Below are 22075 nucleotides of genomic sequence, written 5' to 3'. Positions count from 1 at the left end.
AGACTATGACAACATTTTGTCATTAGAATAATGTAAAACAGGGTCAATTTTTATTTTGTGTTGACTTTATGACTTTATGTGTTGATATGTCATTTTAGGTTACACAAAGTGTTTCCAAACTTATTCCAAGATAATCACTCAGACCTAACTGAATTCTGCAATAGATGCTATTAAAGTCATGACTCTTCGAGACATTACTAGGATGTTTTTATTCAGTTTTAAACAAATATTTCTGACACATTCTTGAGCCTCTGTCTTGCCTCATTTTAAAGCATCACAAATGAACCAAGACCTTTTTGAGTCATAGGAGCTGCTATTTTTGAACGTCTGAAATCATCTCAGTCTGTCTTGGCGGTACTCTGCAAGTGGTACTGTCTGAAACCATTACATAAGAGAGAGGAACAGAGCAAAGACAAAAAAGTAAGGCCACACGATAGATAGCACACTATAAAATACGCCAACAATCGACCCTTTCCGCAAATGGATCTTTTGTTCCGCTCTCCCCAGAGCATTTTTCTTTGAATATAACCCAAGCCTTTTGGCAAGAAAGAAATGATTACACATAATAACAGCCTAAGACGAACATCACTGGCAATGACGGCTCTCCATGGTGATACGTTTCACTCCACTTTTGTTCAAGTTCCCCACGTCGCCCGGCTTTCCAGCACATGCTAATGGTTCTTTAGAGTTAAAACAGGAAAAAAAGAATCTCATATACTTACAAACATCATTATACACATTGTACACAGAGCAATATGATCCCAATCTCGCCAGACTGGAGGATCCAAACGTGTTGCGGATGAACCCTTGTAGTTCGCCGGAAATAAATTTGAGAATTAAAAAGGGAACAAATCGAGATTTCATCCATTTTTTTTTCTTCGAACAAAAGAAACATTTACATGGAATTATTGGTAATGATCAAGGCAGTGAGCACTACTGTACTGATGTGCGCGGGAGTTTTTTTTATGATGGATGCATATCTCTAGGTAAATATACAGAGAGAGTTCATCAGTGGGTCACGTGATTGCATTGTATAGCCTGTTCTCAATCAACCGTCCATCATGATATTGAAAAACACGGTGGGTTACTTTCCTTCTGACATATGAAGTCGTTTGTAGAAGTTCTCCATATTCAGTGTCAGCCACCGGTGGTTCCTCGCTTTCTCTTCAGTGGGGCAGTGGTGTTTCGAGTCTTTTAGAAGCTCCTTTGAAGGATTTGTTGTCTTTTGTTTCGACTGGTTTTTAAAGATAGGGTGTGATACACACATACACACACACTGAGAGAGAGAGAGATCAATGTCACTTTAGAGAAGTTCTTTGATTGAGGTCAGAAGAATTCATCAGATGCTTCCTGGTGTTGTAGAGTCAGGCTGTGTTTACAGAACCTGATTGACCAGTGCAAAGGCCAGTGTCAGTGTGGCGGCAGAAACACTTATTGAAGTCACAGATGAATGTCTGGCTCTGTTGTTGTCAGCCTGGTGAGAGCCCACCGAGTCAATGGATCCCTCCATTGGGTTCAGCACATTCTGAGGAAATATTACAAGCTTTTTTCAGTTCAAGTATTAAGATTACAGGTCATTCCTGTTACTCACTACTCACTGATGTTTAAAAATAAGCATGCTTGTGGTATTTCTATAAAAGCTTATTGGAGACTTCCATAAAAGTGCTTTTGTAAAGTTCAGACTTAAAACTTTGTTCATTTTAACATGATTATCTATACAATGACTATTTTTGACTTCATGTTTCTGCTGTTGTTTTTCCTGATTGAAGTCACTTCCTGGTGCATGATGTGGTATAAAGTTAGTCTAAAGTTATATTGTGGACACTGGAAACACCTGTGAAATAATTGCCAATCAAAATGCCAAGAAAATTTGAATTAGAGAAAGAAAAAATGGAGAAATATGTGGAATATATATTTTTTTCATTGACCAGTTTTTCATATTAGAAATTAGTGCTGCATCATTACACAGTTGTTAAAAAAGAAATAAAATGATAGTGATAGAAGACCCATAGTAATCTAATTATGATACTGCGCTAAAACTAATAATTTCCATCTTTAAAAACTGCATTTAATAATTTGCCCAGAATACATAGCATATCCAGCTAACGAAAATATGCTCCAAGAACATTTTGCTCCCATTAAGTTATGAAAACGTTATTTCTGAATGTTCTCTGAATACTCAAAACATACTCTTTTTTTACGTTTTACGATCTTTTTGTTTTAGGTTTTGAAAACATTAAAGGAATATTCCATTTTTATAATTTTCCAAACATTGTGGGAATCTTACTTTTGAATTTTCTCTGAAAGTTCTGAAACAAGCAGTAGGCCTATCATTTAAAAAAACAATGATTAAAACATTCCATGAATGATGTATAAATAAAAATAAATGTTTTTTGAGAACATTAGTAAAGACTAGATAGCTCTGAATGAACATTGTATTGATGTTATTGAAACATTTGTTCATATTGAACATTTGTTCATAGCTTTAAGAGAACCTTTCCAGAACGTTCTGGGAATGGTTCTTGTTAGCTGGGTAGAAAAATATGAAGTTTTAAGGTAGGAAAGACTTTTATAATTATGTTTGATAATTGTGCTGGTGAAATATGTCTTACCTCATCAGCGCATTCAAAACCATTAGAACACTTCTGCTCACTGTCCTGAGAAAATATAAATAATTAATATTCTTAGCATCACGTGACCATGACCTGCACACCGTACTGTTCAGTGTTAATTGTGTCTGGCTGCCCTCCATCCATCATTTCACCGTGATCTACACCTGTACGTAATTTAAGTCCGTTTTTTTTTTTTAAAGAATGGTCCAAGACATTCACTAAGCCATAGTGGAACTGTGTAATATGGATGTTAAAATTGAAGTATGTAATTTTTTAGATGTTGAAATTCTTAGCTTCTACATAGCTTAATATGTAGAGACTTTAAGTAAGTGATTTGTAGGTTGATTCCCCAGAAAAGTATAAACACTGCGGTGCTTTCAAACTGTGTTTGTTTGAGCATCTCGACAAGCCTGACACAACAACATTGTCTCAACCAATAGCGTGAATTCAGGGTGGGACTGTCTGTTTAGCTGACCAATCATAGATGAGGGTACAGACATAAGTACAAACTTAACCCATAAATACTCAATAAATGACAGAAATCAGTTGACAGAAGATGGAAGTTATGTGGCCAGTCGATTCGTAAGTGTCACTTCTGTGCAAAATGTCACTCATATCAAGGTGCTTTGAGTAGGTTTTTTTTTTCTCATGCCATGAAGCAGAATAAATGCATTAGATACCCTAACATTTGAAAGGAGCAGTTCCAGTAATCTGTCTGCTAATGTATCCTTCTGTTTGGATAGAAAGCAGCTCTTTTGTTTCAGAATCTCTCCAATTTCTACAATGTAGATAATCATGTTTTTCAAACGTTTTTCTTCTTATGGACAATTGGTTCTGTTCACACACGACCTCTAAACACAAAAAAATGCAGTTACATTTATGGAAAACCTGTGGAAAAAAGCACTTATTGGCATTCTATTCAGCAGAAACATGCCTTTTTTATGCAACTATACCAATTTTCTTCTTCAAAATAAAACGTTGCCTTGGGTGGAATAGAATTTGAACAGAGATTCAGCCAGCACAATTATCAAGTAAAGCAATCTTGAAACAAACAAAATCTGATGCGTTATGCCTGCTAATATTCACCCTAAAATGTCCAAACTGTTTGTGGTTACAATTGCACTCTCAGAAAAAATGTGCAAAAATTGTACCTTTAGTACCATAAGAATACATATTACTACTCTAAGGTTTTAATATGCATCCTTTAGGTGTAAAGAAGGTACAAAGGTGTTCCATTAAGGTGTTCACATAATCAGAGACTTCACAGTTTTGAATATGGCTGCTTATTCAGTCAACACATTCCATACTCTCAAATTCTTTACCACGAACGCAAGTTCAATACATTCAACTTGTAAACGCACCAAGTAATCGCTCTTGTGTAGCAACATAAGCAACAAAATGCCCTTAAACTCTGTGATGTCATGTGCTTTTGGTGTTGTATATACATTGTTCCTGAAGAAGGCTTGGTATTTTGGCAAATTTAATAAAATCTTGAGCAGTTCCAGTAATCTGTCTGCTAATGTATCCTTCTGTTTGGATAGAAAGCAGCTCTTTTGTTTCAGAATCTCTCCAATTTCATGACATTTCTTTCTACAATGTAGATAATCATGTTTTTCAAACGTTTTTCCTCTTATGGACAATTGGTTCTGTTCACATATGACCTCTAAACACAAAAAATGCAGTTAAATGTATGGAAAACCTGTGGAAAAAAGCACCTATTGGCAATCTATTCAGCAGAAACATGCCTTTTTTTATGCAACTATACCAATTTTCTTCTTCAAAATAAAACGTTGCCTTGGGTGGAATAGAATTTGAACAGAGATTCAGCCAGCACAATTATCAAGTAAAGCAATCTTGAAACAAACAAAATCTGATGCGTTATGCCTGACAATATTCACCCTAAAATGTCCGAACTGTTTGTGGTTACAATTGTACTCTCAGAAAAAATGTGCAAAAACTGTACCTTTAGTACCATAAGAATACATATTACTACTCTAAGGTTTTAATATTCATCCTTTAGGTGTAAAGAAGGTACAAAGGTGTTCCATTAAGGTGTTCACATAATCAGAGACTTCACATTTTTGAGTATGGCTGCTTATTCAATCAACACATTCCATACTCTCAAATTATTTACCGCGAACGCAAGTTCAATACATTCAACTTGTAAACGCACCAAGTAATCGAGTAGATACAAGCAGCCATGTCAGATAACCACTTTTCACAGATCGACTGTTGCCTCCTACAACAGTTGCCGAAGACATCAATTAAAATAGTTATTTCCAGCGCGACTATATCATATTTCTGTCTGTGGAGTTTTCATAATTTGTTTCAGCATGGATGAGAGAGTACAGTCATTTTCTTCAGAACCCAGGGGCTTATAACTGAATCCTCATGACTTAGGACAGAACTGCGAGGCACGATAGGATGGAAGTGGTCACACTAAGTCATATCTCTATAATGCAGGCCCTTTCAAACTTGGATTAGCTGACAAATTAGTGTTTGTGATGACATCACTCATTTACATAGGATTACATAGCTGCCTGTATGCAAGACAAATCATACTAACATCCTTGAAATCAAAGCAACAATCAACATACACTATCCAGTTGACTATAGAGACAGGATTTTCATGAGCCAGATTCAATCCTCAATCTTCCAGCACCGACAAGTGCTCTTAGTTTATGAATTATTCACCTGCATACTGAATTATACAGAAGTGTTTTACCTTCCACTAGACACTCTGCATATCTTCAGGTAAAACATGATTTATAAAAAAATTTCCCACAAAGAGGACAAAGAGGTATTCTGCTTCCCTCAGTTATTTTAATGATTGTAATAGTTGGTGTCCTGAAGGTTTGGCCTAGATTTAAGCACGGTTTAATGGCATTTGTGTGTTTTGCTTTTGTACATGCACAAAGCAGCGCTATAGGTTTTAGCACTGATCCTGACATTCAGGGCGATTTTGACTCTAGTATGGTATGTACAGGACTATCCAAACTGAGTGTAGGCTTACAGAAATTTGTAATGCATTACTTTTAAAAGTAACTTTCCCCAACACTGGGTATGACACACAGTCATGCAAACACTTCACATGTTCAAGACATTCTCATCTGGTTATGGTTTGTTAGCTACAAAACAATCATAAACGTAACACCCCGTCTTTACAAGAAAAAAAATGAATAAATAAAAAACAACGGCAGCCTCTTTGATGCAAAACCATAATTAAGAAGCTTTACGAAAAATCGCACAATGATTTGCTTGATTGATTCTTTGAATTGCTTTTCCCACAAGGAACATGCAAAGTTTTAAAGCTGTTTTATGGTTCGGAAGGCTGTGCTGTAATGCAATAGTAATGTGTTTTATGACTTTAAAAGTGAACTGTGCAATTTCTGTGGCACTAGCATAAGGGTTGTTAGATCTGTGTAACCAAACCAACCCATTGAACAATCAAAACTAGTCTGATGACAATTAAACTGTAGAGGTAAATTTAGAATAACTGAAGTCATTAGAGTCATCTCATTGGCAAAAAGTGTCCTAATTTATCAGAATTAACCCCTACACTGTAAAAAAAAAAAAAAGAAAAAGGAAAGAAACTTGTATATAAATGATTATTGCACTATGTTTTAAAAGAAAATACTTTGTCTACTTAAAAATTTAGCATTTAATTAAATTGTTACTTGCCATTTCTTTGTAGTTATTTGTGAAATTTACTAGCAATTTATGAGTAAAAATTGTTTCTACACTAAGCTTTTTTCAGTGTAGCCCAAATACCATAACTAAAACTATGCCACTCCCACACCTAAAATACATTTTGAAAGGTATGCAATACTTGAAAATCACTGTATAGTACTAATCATAAACACACGTCTTTAAAAACAACAAAATCGTTTTATCATCTTCTATTTGAAAATTAAATAATAATTTCTATTTAAAATCTTGTTCCTATGCTACTCTTCTCCTTCCTGGTCCTTTTCATACAGAACATATCTGAACAGACTCTTATCATCTGTCTCCTCTTCTACCGGAGTTTTATCATTGGTAGAATATAAATTGGGTCGAGTAAAATAATCCAATACAAGCATTTCAGTGAAATATAACTAATGCAATATGTCAAACCTTTAACCCGAGAACAAAAGAAAATTACACTATTGGTTGAGCTGTTGCTGTGTCAGGTTGGTTGGAATTCTCAAACAAACCATGCTTTGAAAACACCTCAGCATGTCAGTGTTTACACTTTTCTAGTGAAATCAACCTGAAAATAACTTACTTATAATTGTCACTGCACACTGCACTTTCAGGAAAAAAAAGAAAAAAAAAGGTACAAAGCTGTCCCTGGGGAGGTGTCCTAACGTTCAAAAGCTAAAGGAACATGTTTGTACCTTTTTTACAGTGTTTGTGGTAACACATTACAAGTAACACAAGTTACCGTAATCGGATTACTTTTTTCCAAGTAACAAGTAAAGTAATGCATTACTTTTAAATTTACAAGAAAATATCTGAGTTTCTTTTTCAAATAAGTAACACAAGTTACTTTGTTTTCCCATTTATTCACTAACAGCTCTCCTGTCCCCATGTTGATAAACTGGAAGTGCAGAGACAGGCTGAGGCTTATTAATTTCACTTTTGGTGTGAAAGGGCCTTTACGGTTGCCAAAAAATATAACTTTGGGTTTTTTTATTATTGAAAGTAAATAAGCAAGCTCAGCTCACGTGACAAAATGTAACGCAAAAGTAACATAATGCATTACTTTCCATAGCTCTCCTGTCCCCATGTTGATAAACTGGAAGTGCAGAGACAGGCTGAGGCTTATTAATTTCACTTTTGGTGTGAAAGGGCCTTTACGGTTGCCAAAAATATAACTTTGGGTTTTTTTATTATTGAAAGTAAATAAGCAAGCTCAGCTCACGTGACAAAAAGTAACGCAAAAGTAACATAATGCATTACTTTCCATAAAAAGTATGTTTTTACGAAGTACAGCAATATTGTAATGCATTACTTTTAAAAGTAACTTTCCCCAACACTGCTTATTTACCCCTAAATGGTACATCTTAGTACCTAAAGTTTACATATTAGTACCTTTTGAAAGGTTACCGCCTTAGTGACAGTCTTGTACCTTTTTTTCAGAGAATGTAGGCTAAATAGGAAAAAGTATTTTAATATTGAAAAAAACGGCACACTTCATCTTTAAATTCCTTCATTTTTTTAGCCTTGGATTCACTGGGTAATAATGTAACACAATGCAATGAACGACACAAATTTTCAGACCTACCTGAAGGTTGGCGCATGTGGAGAAAACACATGCACTGTCTATTTGCTTGACATCATTTGAGTTGATGACATGTTTGGTGATGATAGCTGGTTGCAGATTGGTCTGTACTGATGGGACTGCTGACTGAGACTCGGTGATGGGAACTACACCCGCATCCGTGCCATAACCGAATGCCTGGATAGCGTTTCCTGCACACCGAAACACATGCACACATATGCAAATAAAAACACATGCATGAAAAAGCCATACAAATTTAATGTGGGGAAAAAACAGACCCTCAGCAAAAGAGATCACATGTCCGTAAAACATAGCATTTCTCAATAATGTGCTACTTAGGTTAAGCCCATAAGGATGGCTGTTCAGGCGGTGAGCCGTGAGGTTACAAGAGGTTTCATCTCCACTCACTCAGGCAAGTGTTCTCTCTGAAGTCTCGGAGGAAGGCCTCGCACTCAGCTTCGTGATTTCCACTGCCTCGACAGCCACACCAAGGGGAAATGGTGATGTTGGTGTGGCTCGCATCCACATAGTTTGGAGTCACATCTGCTCCTGTAAGGCCAAGGGTAGAGATTCTCATAAATATTAATTAGGTGGGAACATGTTGGTTTATAGATCGTGCTGTCTGCAGTATAATGTGCTGTTTGGCTGAGTATAATGGTTGTTGGTCTACTTTCTTGAGTATAAAGGTTGTTGGTCTACTTTCTTCTAGAGATCCATTTGTTCACAGCACTACCCCAGATTTTTAACCCTCCAGGATTCATTTTAGGTAAAAGGCTAAAAGGATGCAATTTAAAAGTTTCTGTGATGGCTTTCAGGCCTAATTTACACAGTTGAATTAGTAATTATTTCAGATTGTTTTACGAAAGTTACCCCAAAAAAAATAATTCAAAATAATACATTTGTGCCTTAGGCCCAATGTTCCCTCTAAGCTGCACACATACGCAGCCGCGCACCTCTTATGTTGCGACCGTGCATAATAAATAATATGCCGCGCATAGGACAGATGCAAAAATGAGTTGGGGAAAGGTTGAATTCTAGTAAATGCAAAATAATTGCAATGCTCGGGCAAACCGCTAGAGTTGGTGTCGTTATAGAGTTAGAACCGGTGAATGCGGTTAACAGGTTTCATAGAAAGAGAATCATGTGCGCCGAATCAGTCACTGTAGAAATCGAAATTCTTTAATGGTTGCAGATGAAATAGCTTAACACGAGAGCCAACGCAAACATAATGACATGTGAAATAAGACGTCATCATGTTTTAAAGAAGAGTGTTTTGATTAAGTGGTGTAAATAGCAGATGATGGGCACAGAACATTTACAGTCACACACAGGTATAGTAGTGTGCAAACTCTACATGGATATGTTTTACATAACTGTAAAAGAATTCACGTTCACATTTTTTTGAAAATATATACTATAATAAAGAATTGAACTGTTCTTTGTGAGATTTTTAAAAAATGATGAATTAATTAATATAATTTCTTGGTAAGTAACTCAGCACTGTAAAAAATGTTTTCTCAGGTAACCTAAAATGTGCATCATTTAGTTACATCAAGGGTCAAATCAAATATAAATAGCACATTAAAGTTAAAAGTTACACACTTTTTTGTGTGTGCGCTGTACAGGTCTGGTATACTTTGGTCATCTTTATATATAAAGAATGTTTTTGCTCAGGTGGCCGAAATGTCTGCCCAATAGAGAAAGTTTTTGCTCAGCAAGAAAAAAAAAATAGAGGGAACATTGCTCAGGACAAACAATATATTTGTGTATCCAAACAAACTTTATTGCATTTTGGTGCAACTTCTATTATGCTATTTATGCGGCGGCGCCCGGGGAGCAGTGGGGGGTTCGGTGCCTTGCTCAAGGGCACCTCAGTCATGGTATTGAAGGTGGGAAAGAGCGCTGTACATTCACTCGCCCCACCTACAATCCCTGCCGGTACGAGATTCGAACCCGCAACCTTTGGGTTACGAGTCCGACTCTCTAACCGTTAGGCCACAACTTCCCCTGAGATATAATATTTATTTATGTATGCATATTTATGTATAAAATAAAACCGTATCATACATACATTTATATATAGAGGTAGTTGCATTTATATTTTAGGAAAAGGGACCCCAAGGGGGTTGTTATATTTGGTGTCCTGGGCTTCAAAACATTTGAATACCCCTTGCCTTCATCTGTTCTCCTGACTTTTATAATCTTTCTTAAAAGTAAAATTCCTGGTGCATCACTAATTAAAACAGCTAAAGAAGGCAACATACATGTTCCAAACAGTCAGTCCATTAAAATGCAATTCCAAATTCTTAGTATTTCCGTGCAGCAGATTTTTCCCATAATCACTCACCAATGAGTCCAACGTAGGACACCAGACAACCGTGGTAGTTATCATTAGGACAGCTTGTTATTGAATGCGGTGTCGTCTGGCAATTCAGGTGGAAGTCTGCCAGCCTGGATCTAGACCAAAAACAAAACAAATTATAGAATTTAAGAGGTCTGAAACCTTTTTAGTACATTCGACAGAATAGGATTTAGATGCACACTTGAATAAGCTACTAGTCTTTCTATATTTATAAAGCATGATTACAGTACATGACGCTGAAGAAAGAATGGTTTTTTATATACTCAAATAATCACCGTCTGCACCTTCTCTGTAAGGTGCTGCAATAGTCACACGCTTTTGGATCAAGCTATAAGGGAAGGTTTATTCTCAGAGTTATTTATCGCCACAGCTGCATCTGCAATCATCAATGCTCTAATATCCAAGACCGAAACAATACGGAGCAGTGAATGTGCAATATGAGATGCATTCTGTCAGTCCTAACTAGTGTCTAGTGGGGTTCCAATTCAAGGCCATTTTCTGCTCGACTCCATGTGGTATTTCTCCAAGTCAAGCAATCTGCCTCAAACAGCCTCTTCCTAGGGGGTTACGTGCATTCAGAAACAGATTGCTCCAAGCACTAGACCTGAGGTGGGCAGGGGGGTCACATTAGTACTTATTCTTGAGTATGAACTCTCTCCTCTAGCACTTTACACACACATAAACTCTGAATAATAGTCCCGCGCAGCCTTCCCTCAAATAACGCCAGCGAGATGGAGATCTCAAGCTCACTGCCCTCCTGCAAGACCTTGATTAATAGTGAATCATCCTACACGGCAGTATGGACCCCTGACTCACCAACTCAGCTACGGTGTGAATATAAACCGAACCGTTCTTGCTGTTGGGTCCACAGGTGTTGCCTACTGGGTGTTTACCTCCCAGAACAAAGAATGGTATCTGCATCGCTCTCATGGGCCCTGGCCGAAAAGGTCATCCTTTTCTACTCTGCTTTATTGACATGGAAATGGATGTTCTTCTGATGCTTTTTGTACTGTATTTTCAGCCCGAGCTTTATCTCTAGATAACCGCTGCCGTGACTCACGGCAAAAAAGGCAAAGGCGGCAAGGAATGTAAAATCAGCAATCAAGGAGTGACGCATGCTGATGAGACTGCAATCAAAGTGGACCGTTCTGAAAGGGCTAACTGAAGTGCTTCCAAATTATGGCACTAACAGTTCAAAGATATTACTCAATTATTTAGATTTCCAAGTACATCATAGCTCCATTTTTAACAGAGCTGGACTATAAGACCTTGCTAGCATAGTGCAACTAGAGGAGACTGCAGAAGGATGTCACATGGGGTCAGCTGTAACACCGTCAGTTTTACCAATAAGAAATAAGCTATAGAATCATACATACATAATCACCAGTGTACAATAAGTGCACACAAAGACTGCACAAAATGGGACATTGTATAAGCTATATATAAGAAATGTGTACACATTTTATTCATACATTGCCGTTCAAACGTTTGGGATTGTTAAGATTTAAAAAAAAAAATTTGAACTTTTATTCATCAAGGAATTATTAAACGGATCAAAATTGACAGTAAAAACATTCCCTCTTATTTCAAATAGATGTTGTTCTTTTGAACATTCTATTCATCAAAGCAGCCTGAAATAATGTACCACAGTTTACATAAAAATGTGAAGCAGCACAACTGTTTTCGGCACTGATATTAATAAGAAATGTTTCTTGAGCAGCAAATCAGCATATTAGAATGATTTCTGAAGGATCATGTGACACTGAGGACTGGAGTAATGATGCTGAAAATTCAGATTTGCATCACAGGAATAAATTACATTTAAATTATATTAAAACAGAAAAAAATATTTAAAATGTAATTTTAACAATAATTAATAAGAAATGTTTCTTGAGCAGCAAATCAGCATATTAGAATGATTTCTGAAGGATCATGTGACACTGAGGACTGGAGTAATGATGCTGAAAATTCAGATTTGCATCACAGGAATAAATTACATTTAAATTATATTAAAACAGAAAAAAATATTTAAAATGTAATAATATTTCACAATATTACTGTTTTTACTGTATTTTTGATCAAATAAATGCAGCCTTGGAGAGCACAAGAAACTTCTTTAAAAGCACTAAAACATCTTTGAACAATAGTGTATGTAGAAGATTTTAAAACAATTTTAATCTGAAAAATATAGGAATCAAAAAGCACAAACAAACAAAAAGACAAAGTTATAAAAATGAAATATTACTTTTCTCAGGATCCTGTCAAAATCTTATTTTTTAATCTAATCTTATTAAAACAGCATTGTTTTTTAAACTAACATATGTTAAGTCATTTTGAGGCCACTGAAATCACCTCACTTAGTTCAAGTTATATGCAGAGATCATGAATATTCTATCAGTCTACCATCATGATTCAACCCCATGAACTTGGACAGCCATGTCCTGAAGCAGGTTCGTGAAGCTCGTAGACGTGGCAGTAAATACTCTTGAAAAAGAAAAAGAAAATTGCAGTTTTTACCTTTAGGAGCTTTTTCTACTGCATCTGACCCTTAAAAATACTCACATTCCTTAAATCCAGTGTATTTAGGTCTATTTGTTAGCATTCATTTCTTTGATTTGATGAAAATCAGTTTAATGTGAAGTGTTTAAAGTCTGTGTAAAGCAATATTAAATATGTGTTGTGAGTTTGTCACACCACAGACAAATGTGTTAACCACGCAGCCAAATCTGAATGAAAAAAAAAAAGGTTGGGTATCAAAATCTTGAAAAAAGCAAATATTCTCTGCTCTCAAATGCTGGGGGCATGTCCGCTGTCTGCGCTGAAACCACGCCCACTCGCGGGAAAGCTGCTGTCTTTCTCAATGTGAAATACTGCTACAACCTGAATGGATGCTCCTAGGACCTTAATTTAAATTAGGAGACCGAGCTGTTTTGTAAATGATCTCAGTCAGGTAATATGCAGTTATGTGACGAAAGCATAGCTAGATAGCAAACTGTAGACTGTAGTAACTAATGGTAATGACAGTAACTCGCGACTGAGCGGGCGAACCCCTGAAGCTAATGTCCTCTAGTTATTATAGTGTATTTTTTAAAGGAAATCTGGGTTATTATAATGAAAAAATAACAAATAATGTTCTCAAAAATATGTTAATTAAATGACAGAGCTATGTTGGGTCTGAGGCACATTCATATAGATGCATAATATGGTTGTATGATGAGGTTTGAGTTTTTTTGGCACAACAGCAAAGGTGCACACTGTCTTGTTTTTCTATTAAACCAGGAACATCATAACAATGCTTGCCTAAATTAATGAATCCCTCAGTGGAGCTGATGATTTAAATTGTTAATTATTCTAGCTGGCTCAGGGAAGCAGAAGGGTGGGAGATGTGTAAATGAATGCCCCTGGTAACAGGTTTGCAGGGCTGGAGTGTTAAACCATCATCATCAGAATTAACGTTACCCTCTCCCCCCAGGAGACATCATGAGCCCGGTATGTCATTCAGGGACATCTGTAAATAGATGTCACCCTCTCACTGCCAAACATCATGTGCAGAAATCATTCCATAACTAGGGTTAGTCAGACCTGTGGCGACTTGCAGATGATGAACAAGAGTTGCAGAAAAAATTACTACAGGGTTCGTTATTTTTTTAATTTTATTATGAAACTAGTTGGTCTAAGCTGGTCAAACTGATTTCAGCAATCCTGTAAACAATATATCCGAATCAAGTAAATTAAAGCATTTCAAATTTGCTGTTTTATATTTGGTCCAGTTTAATCAAAGTTGTGCTAAATCTAACAATGGTCTAGACCAGTGGTCGCCAACCCGTCGATCGCGACTGGCAGATCTTTATCGCTGTCCCAGTAGATCCCGAAAAAAAACAGTAAAATAAGTACAAAAATGCATTACATTTATGGGGTTATATTAATGTATCACTGAAGGGAACTGTCTTGAGAAAAGTTTCGATGGCAATGGCATTTTCTTCTCCGTATAAAGCGCAACTCTGCTTTGTTTACAGCGGTAAACAAGGAAACGCTATATTGCGGTCGGTTCATAAGCAGTGTTGCCAAGTCCGCGGTTTCCCCGCGGAATTGGGCTACTTAACACTGTTGCCGCGGGTTGTTGTTCATGTCCGCGGGTTGAAGCGACCCCAATAACGTGATATTTAGTCCCTGGAATGTGAATTTTACTGGAAGATCCCCGCCGAAAAACGTGTATTTTACCCCCCGGAATGCGATTTTTACAGGGGAACTTCCCTCGAAACGCGATTGGACTAGTTTTATTGCGAAAACCTGGCAACCCTGTTCATAGGCGCCACCTGCTGTCAGAGAGTGCGTCTCATTCAGACCTGCTGTTTTTGTTTCGTGCAGATGTTTTATGTAGCAAATAAATAAATAACACCTAAAGTCAGACCATTCTGTTTTTGTTTTAAATCCTGAAATTAATCTAAATCAAATCAAAAACAACTGCCCGTGCAGATCATGATTAAAATGCAGTGGTTGCCTCTAATTTCAAATGGCTAGATATTTTTGTTTAAAGCCAGTTTGTTTGTTATAAAGCAAATAGCCAATAAATAAATTTGCTTAAAAATTAGTATCAGAATCCAATTTGCTAGTTAAAAAAAAAAAAGAAAAGAAAATCTGAATTCTGAATCAGCTATGATTGGCGCATCACTAATTAAAATACTAAGTAAAAGGCCTCAAATTTGAAGTACAATCTGGGATGTCTTTTTCTATCAATTCTTCAATAGGTAAATCTTGTCTTTCATAAAGGCCAAGGTCAGGGATCTTGGGCCTAAAAAGGTTGGTGACCACTGGTCTAGATGCTTTATACTCATGAATTGCCACAGATATAGTCTTATGAAGTGTAGCAACTAAATAAATTCAGAAACCGCAGAGAGACCGTGAGACCACAGAGCCTCATCAGCAAGGACGCCTGGCAGACAAGAAGACTCAACATTCCTGATGTTCGTGTCAGGAAGAAAAGAGCATGGTCGGTGGACGACGGCGGACTAGTGACCAAGAGAGTGTGTTCTCGCTCAGAGTTCCCTCAGCGGCCAGCAGAGAACCCCGAGAATGTTTGTTGAATGTTGTATTGCCAATGAATTCAAGTGCAGTTCAAGCGTGGAGAGCAGAGACGCCTTGTCATATCACGCTCATGTCTTGAAGCACTGATGCCCTGGTTCGGCACAGCTATATATGAACAGGGTGCCGCTGTGGGCAGAGTGGTCAGACAAATAGTGGTTACCACGGAAGCATCACTGCCAGGCTGGGGAGCCCTTTGCGATGGTAGACAAGCATTTGGTACGTGGATGAGCGACTAGAATTGCCGGCATATAAACTGCCTGGAAATGGAAGCTGTTCAATTAGCACTGCAGGAATTTCTTCTGTTCGTGAGAGACCGTCACGTTCTGATCCGAACAGACAATACAGTGGTGGTGGCATATATCAATAACCAGGGAGGAGTGTGCTTACGTGCCCTGCAAAGCCTGGGACTGTGCCTGCTCTTTCAGGTGGATCAGACACTCCTTTTGATTCAAGCAGTGCATGTACCAGGCAATTTGAATTGCGGCACGGACAAGCTGAGGGAGGGCATTATACACAGAGAGTGGAGACTACATCCTCAAACAGTGAAGATGATCTGGAGCCTCTTTGGTGAAGCAGAAATTGACCTCTTTGCGTCAGAGGAGAATGCCCACTGCCCGTTATTCTTCTTGCTAACGTTCGCCCCCTTAGAAGGGGACGTGCTGTCGAGCCACTGGCCCAAGAGTTGGAAATATGCATTCCCTCCGGTCAAAATTATGCCGCTAGTGCTGCAAAAGATCAGGGAGAATCGAAATAGCCCAACCAGCCATGGTTCCTGGAGTTGGTAAACCTATCGTCTAGATGCGGGCAGCTCTCCCTCTACGCTAAAAGTCTATGTGGCTGCTATTGCTGCCTCTCATGACATGGTTGAGGGTCACTCAGTGGGTAAACACCCCCTAATAACGAGCTTTCTTCGGGGCGTGAGGCGGCTGAATCCCCCCGCCCTTGCCTGATGCCAGTATGATGCTTACCATTAGTGCTCAGTGTGCTGTCTGGCCCACCCTTCGAACCAGCTGAGTCGAGTGACTTGAAAGTGCTCTCATTTAAGATGGCGCTACTGCTTGCATTAGTTTCTAGGAAGTGAGTGGGCGACTTGTATGCCCTCTCGGTCAGCAATGCTTTTATGCAGTTTGGCCCAGATGATTGCATGGTCAGACACACGCCCAGACACGGCTACACACCTAAAGTGCTCTAAACGTCGTTCAGAGTTTAGGTTATTATGATAAAAGTGTTCTGCACCCACGGACCAGCCTCTGATTCAGTGTCACAAAGCCGTGTCTTGTGCTTTGTGCGTGCGCTGGGTGCTTATGTAGACAGAACTAGCCAGTTTTGAACTTCGGAGCAGCTTTTCGTCTGCGTCGCGGGCAAGAAAGGCGGCCTGCTGTCGAAGCAGAGGCTGTCACACTGGGTTGTGGAAGCTGTTTGCCTAGCTTATGCTTCCCAAGGACTCGACTGCCCAATGGGAGTGCATGCCCACTCCACCAGTCTGGCATCTTCATGGGCCTGGGTTAAAGGTATGTTTATTCAGGAAATCTGTCTCACAGCGGGCTGGTCGTCTCAGAACACTTTTGTGAGATTTTACAACCTGGATATTCCCTCTTTTGCACTGCACGTCCTGTCTGTGCAGGAGGAGAAGGCTGAACAGCCATTGGACAACTAAGGCGCTTGAAGACACGCCCCTCCCAGGCGCGTCTCAACTAGGTCATTTAGGCGTTTAACTCTGGTGCATCCCACGACCTAAGAGGATGCTGTGAAATTCTCATGCAGCCATGGGTAAAAGCCAACTAAAAAAAAAAAAAACGGCAAAAAATATACCGTAATCCTAAGTTTTGTTTCCATTTATGTGTGCCCGCTCATACAGGCTGGCGGTATGTGAGCAGCCACATGTTTGTACCTTTTTTTTTCACTTCCTATATCACACTAGTCCAGTGTTGCTTGACTGTGTACAGGGAGGCGTCAGCGGTGTTTTGACGCTGCCTTGGTTCTCTGCCAAGCTTGCATCTAGGTGTTTCAACTAGGTTTGGTACCCGACCTAAGGGAGGCAGGGCGAGCGTGTCGCTATGCTTTGCTTGCTACTGCATGTGCCTAGTCTACTGTATTGGCTCTGTTCGAGCTGGGACCAGCATTTTTCCACACGGCACGGTTTTATACTTTCCCCACACATAATGATGAGAGACTGATTCGAAGGGAACGTCTCCAGTTACTCCCTGAGATAAGGGAACGAGACATTATGTAAACTGCCTTGTGAAAAACTCACTCAGAGCCTCAACGACTCTCGCTCAGGTGAAAGTTTCTGAGGTAAATTGGCGCCCAACATCACCTATATAGCGGCTGAGCCCGCGAATCAGGTGAATCCTCGAACGCCAATGGCTATTGCAGAGCAATAGAGTGATTCAATCAGGCTTCAGCATTTTGAAGTAAAGGGGTTTCCCCATACGTAATGTCTCGTTCCCTTCTCTCAGGGAACCACGGTTAAGTTAAGTAACCGGAGACATTTTTCTTCATACTGTACACATTTTAAGAAAAGATTATGGTAAGGTTTAGAGGTAGGATTGGGATTAGTGACTCAAAATATCTTTTTGTAATGCTTTATTGTTACTAAAATGGTAATTTTTCTGCATATTTCAGTCTATTATGTTTTATAAATTTTTATATTTGTTATAAAATGGGTATGTTTAGGTTTGACTGTGACCTGACTGTGCTCTAATAATAAGTCCATATTGTGCATATTTTCATTTGGGATCTTCGGACTTGGAGTCTTTAAATAAAAGAGAAGCACTGTTTTTTAAACTCCAAACTTGTACCTAATTTTAATGTGATTTATTTCCTGCGACTTGCATGTGTGTGCATATTTTTACACTTGTGTGGTTAAATTAGCATCCTCTAAGATGTCCGGGCGTCCTGCGGGATTCAGGACCATAACCATTGAGTCTAAGCAACAAGACCATGAATCATTTACACAACACCTGAAGGCACACTGAATCTAATACCCATGTCACCTGACTCAAATAAGAGTCTGCAACTGGATTTTTCAGCGTTTAAGTTAAGCCAAAGCTTCATCTGTGAGCTATCTTATTCAAAATGCTTTTGGACAATTTCAAAAGCTCAGATTAATCTTATTTGTCTTCAGGTATGAGATGGAAAAACATCAAAGAATATGAAAGGTATCAAATGCACAATTAAACACTGGATATCAAATAAATATTACATTTATGTTAAATAAAAATTGAGTAAATGAAAGCAGCCAGGAGCTGTAAAGATTAGAGAGATATGGCCTCCAAAAATGTTTTCAGGCTTTTCAGATAAGTAAATGCTATATAATACTCAGATTAGTAATTGGCCTGAGAACTGTCCTTTTATTTACTGTACTTGTCTCATTCACTGATCTATAATAGAGAACCGGATTGCTCATGACGTCATAAAAGTGAAGCCACCGTGCCGCAATATTGGTATTCCCTAGTATTCCCATATATCCTATTGAATTAATAGGAAATCGTATGATTTTAATGAGAAAACATCACCTAACAAGTCAGCGTTTTTATATCTGAAGTCTCATTGTACATTCTTACAACGCGAACGTCCTATGCATGTAAACGTTTATTTGTTTAATGTCGGGAATTTCCCATGCTTATTAAAAAGTTACAGTAGCATACATTAGATGAACATGATAAACATTGGATGGACGAAATCCTCAACATATTACAAATGACAAAGTGCTCATTCTCAATTCTGAATAAATATTTATGCTTTGTATACACATATACATTAATTCGCCTTGTACAGTTATTCACGGTTTATGTAATTTTGTTAGTGTTTTTAGTGTTTTTATTCGTACTGTAGGTTAACTGCAAAAGTTTCAACAATGACTTATTCAACAGCATTCATTTTGAAGCAGATAATGATTTAAATGCTGATTAAATTAATATTTAATTCAACATATATACATAACATTTTACTCCTATGAAAACGGTAATGCTAGTAAAATGCCATAGAATTTGCGCAATCTTTAAGAGCCTGAAACAGATGTTGCTCAATCAGGACATTAAAAATATACACATCATAACTTATTCAGAGAAATAACACTGACTAAATATGGTACAGACTTTAAGATATGAAGCTTTATTTCCAAGATGATGCCTGGTAAGCTTTGAATTTCAATACAACATAGAACAATATAGTAACAGAGGCTTTGTATTGTATTATACATTGTATATTCAAATCAATGTCTGATGCTAAATCCAGATATATGTTCATGTTTAATATTTCCTGCATAATTCCGTACATAAAGAAATATATTTTGTGTTGTATCAGTTACCTGTGTCGGCAGTGCGCAGCAGATACACCCACCTTAACGATTTCAATATATCTCTTATCCTGCCCAAAAAGACCATAAACATTGCAGATAACATCTGAAGTAAAATTAATTCACATACATGTATATTAAAAACTAATCCTGTGTGACTGATACGCTTCAAATCAGGTGATTTTAGGTCAGTGTTTTGGCTGTCAGTCAATGATGCTCTCTGCCTGTAGGGAATAGTAAGATTGCCGCTCTAACACTTCTGGTGGCTTCACCGCATGACGGCAGAACGCAATAAACAATCCAGTCATTATAGATATGTGGTCCCATTACAACATTGCAGTTGGCCCATGTATAATGTGCCATAGAGATGGATCAGTCACTAATTTCACTAATTGAAATAAACTGTCGCTTACTTAATTTAGCACTTCCTCACCAGTTTTTGTTAAATTACATATCCAGCAAAATGAAATAATTTTTTTTCTTCACATTTACTTGTGAGCATGAAAATATATATTATAATAATTTAAAGAAGACATCAAACATGTATTTTTTTTTAAATAATATCTAATTTCTAATATCTAATACCTAATTTAAAAAAAAACACACACTACATTTTGTTTAATAAAAAAATAAAAAAAATAAAATTAATAAAATAAAAATACCTGATGTTTCTCTTTTCATAAAATGTTGCATTACGCTGTCTCTTTTCTTTTCTTTTTTGTATCTAACTATAGGACATTTGGTGTCTCTGAAAAGTTGAGGATATCCTCTTTAAGATACACTAAGATTACAAACAAAATGCCCTTTACAGAGGACAAAATTAATGACAGGGTCTCGGGAAGTTATTCAAGTCAGGCATAACAATACATATGAGTGTGTCTGTTTACTGTATTCTCAGCCTGGCCACTGCACTGAGTCAGTTCTGTTGTTGGATGCCCTCCAGTCTCCTGCTATGAGAAAGGCAAGGTGCCTTCTGGAGGCTATGACAGATAGAAAGGGCAGCCAAAGTCCTCATGTTGGCCTGGTGGGGGCCCTAGCTTTTCTCCCAGTTCACACATCACACAGTGTTTGAGGACAAAGGGTCTGGAGCCCAGTGGCCATACATTTAATAAGTGCAGGAGTTAAGGATGCACCAGGCAAGCTTGTTAAATGTGAGACAGATAAAATATCATTCTTGCATCCATTTTCCTCACCTTGTTCTTGTATTTTGGCTCGTTTTATACACCGGTCATTCCAATGCAGTACATTTTTATGTGCCCATCAAACATGTCTTAATATATTATATTCTAATATAATTATATATTATCATATTATTTAACACTCTGGGGTCGAAGCCCGCACCGGTGCGGTCTGTCTCTTATTTTCTTGATGACCGCGAAAAGAACTAAAAATACTCCGTCAATTTTGACCGTACAGACAAGAATAAGGTATCGTTTGAAACTGCAAAGGGTCTACTTTTATTTGTGTATAGTCATAATAACAACAAAATAATGTGCTTTTGTAAAATAAAGAAAATAAACAGGGTGCGCTCTCAGTCTTCACTGTCTCTGCGAACTGCTTTTAGAAACGCGACACTAAAAATAACTGAAACTCAACGAATACTTTACATACAGACATGAGAAATATATCTACAGAAAGCTTGACATGTCTACTCTTAAATGAAGTAACTCTTACCGAAAACAAATTATTGTTTACACACAGGTTTTGATAACTGGACAGCTAAATAAAAAGTGCGGTGCGCCAAAGAAATAGACTAAAAGGGTAATGTGGCTGCAGATCCGAGGTACATACATATTTCTGCAATAAGCACATAATACTGGCCATAGAGAAACTATGCCTACACAGAAGTAAACCCTGTCCATTTGTTAGGCTGGTTGTTTGATGAGAGAGAGACGAAATGCAGGAGTTACAATAAACACCTTAACAGCGGAGGACTCTTATTCTGGTGCACAGAACTGAAGATGACATGATGAACATTTTGCTTGACCAATCAGTGAAAAGGGGCGTTTAATTCCCTCCTACACGTGGAAATCGAACATTCAAACTGTTTATCCATTTTCTACCCCTGAATGTAAAAACGAAAAATTAAGGCGAATCCTTGTCTTTTTTTATGTTTTTGAAAAAACGAAAAATGAAAATGGTGCCGTTTTCTCATGTTTCTGTTTTCAATATTAAATAGAAAAATGAATGAACACGGACCGTTCAAGTTTCCTGCCACTGTTTTGGATATTTCGGATATTGCACCCATGACGTCTTGACTCTTGTGTTGTTTGTTTGTTTCTAATAAACTGTTTAACTGCACTCGCAAGTGAATCTCAAGTTATTTTGTGTGATAGATAAATATATTCTAAATAAACTACAAAAAATATATAAATTTATTTTTTCCTCACATTCTTTCTTGTAGCAAATCCCTCTCAGTCACACACCTGACTGAAAGGCTCATTATGCAG

The 22075-nt window shown here is 37.7% G+C and overlaps 1 protein-coding gene across 2 annotated transcripts in view; it reads right to left on the bottom strand.

The window, feature by feature from the left end:
• Positions 1-244: 244 nt before the first annotated feature.
• The window catches only part of LOC107705092 (GDNF family receptor alpha-2-like), a 76021-nt gene continuing 54190 nt past the window's right edge, over positions 245-22075 (bottom strand). The window contains exons 5-9 of one of the 2 annotated variants that reach the window (XM_016508235.1): positions 10226-10335; positions 8287-8427; positions 7882-8069; positions 2613-2657; positions 245-1525 (exon numbers count right to left, since the gene is read on the bottom strand). In XM_016508235.1, coding sequence (XP_016363721.1) covers positions 1376-1525; positions 2613-2657; positions 7882-8069; positions 8287-8427; positions 10226-10335 — 634 coding nt within the window. In that variant the 3' untranslated portion in view covers positions 245-1375. The remainder of the gene's footprint in view (positions 1526-2612; positions 2658-7881; positions 8070-8286; positions 8428-10225; positions 10336-22075) is intronic. The other variant, XM_016508236.1, reaches the window with a different exon arrangement.

The sequence above is a fragment of the Sinocyclocheilus rhinocerous genome, unplaced genomic scaffold (assembly GCF_001515625.1).
Source record: "Sinocyclocheilus rhinocerous isolate Xijiao unplaced genomic scaffold, SAMN03320098_v1.1 scaffold3642, whole genome shotgun sequence".
In the NCBI taxonomy this organism is placed as follows: domain Eukaryota; kingdom Metazoa; phylum Chordata; class Actinopteri; order Cypriniformes; family Cyprinidae; genus Sinocyclocheilus; species Sinocyclocheilus rhinocerous.
This window is presented reverse-complemented; position numbering and strand designations above follow the sequence as displayed.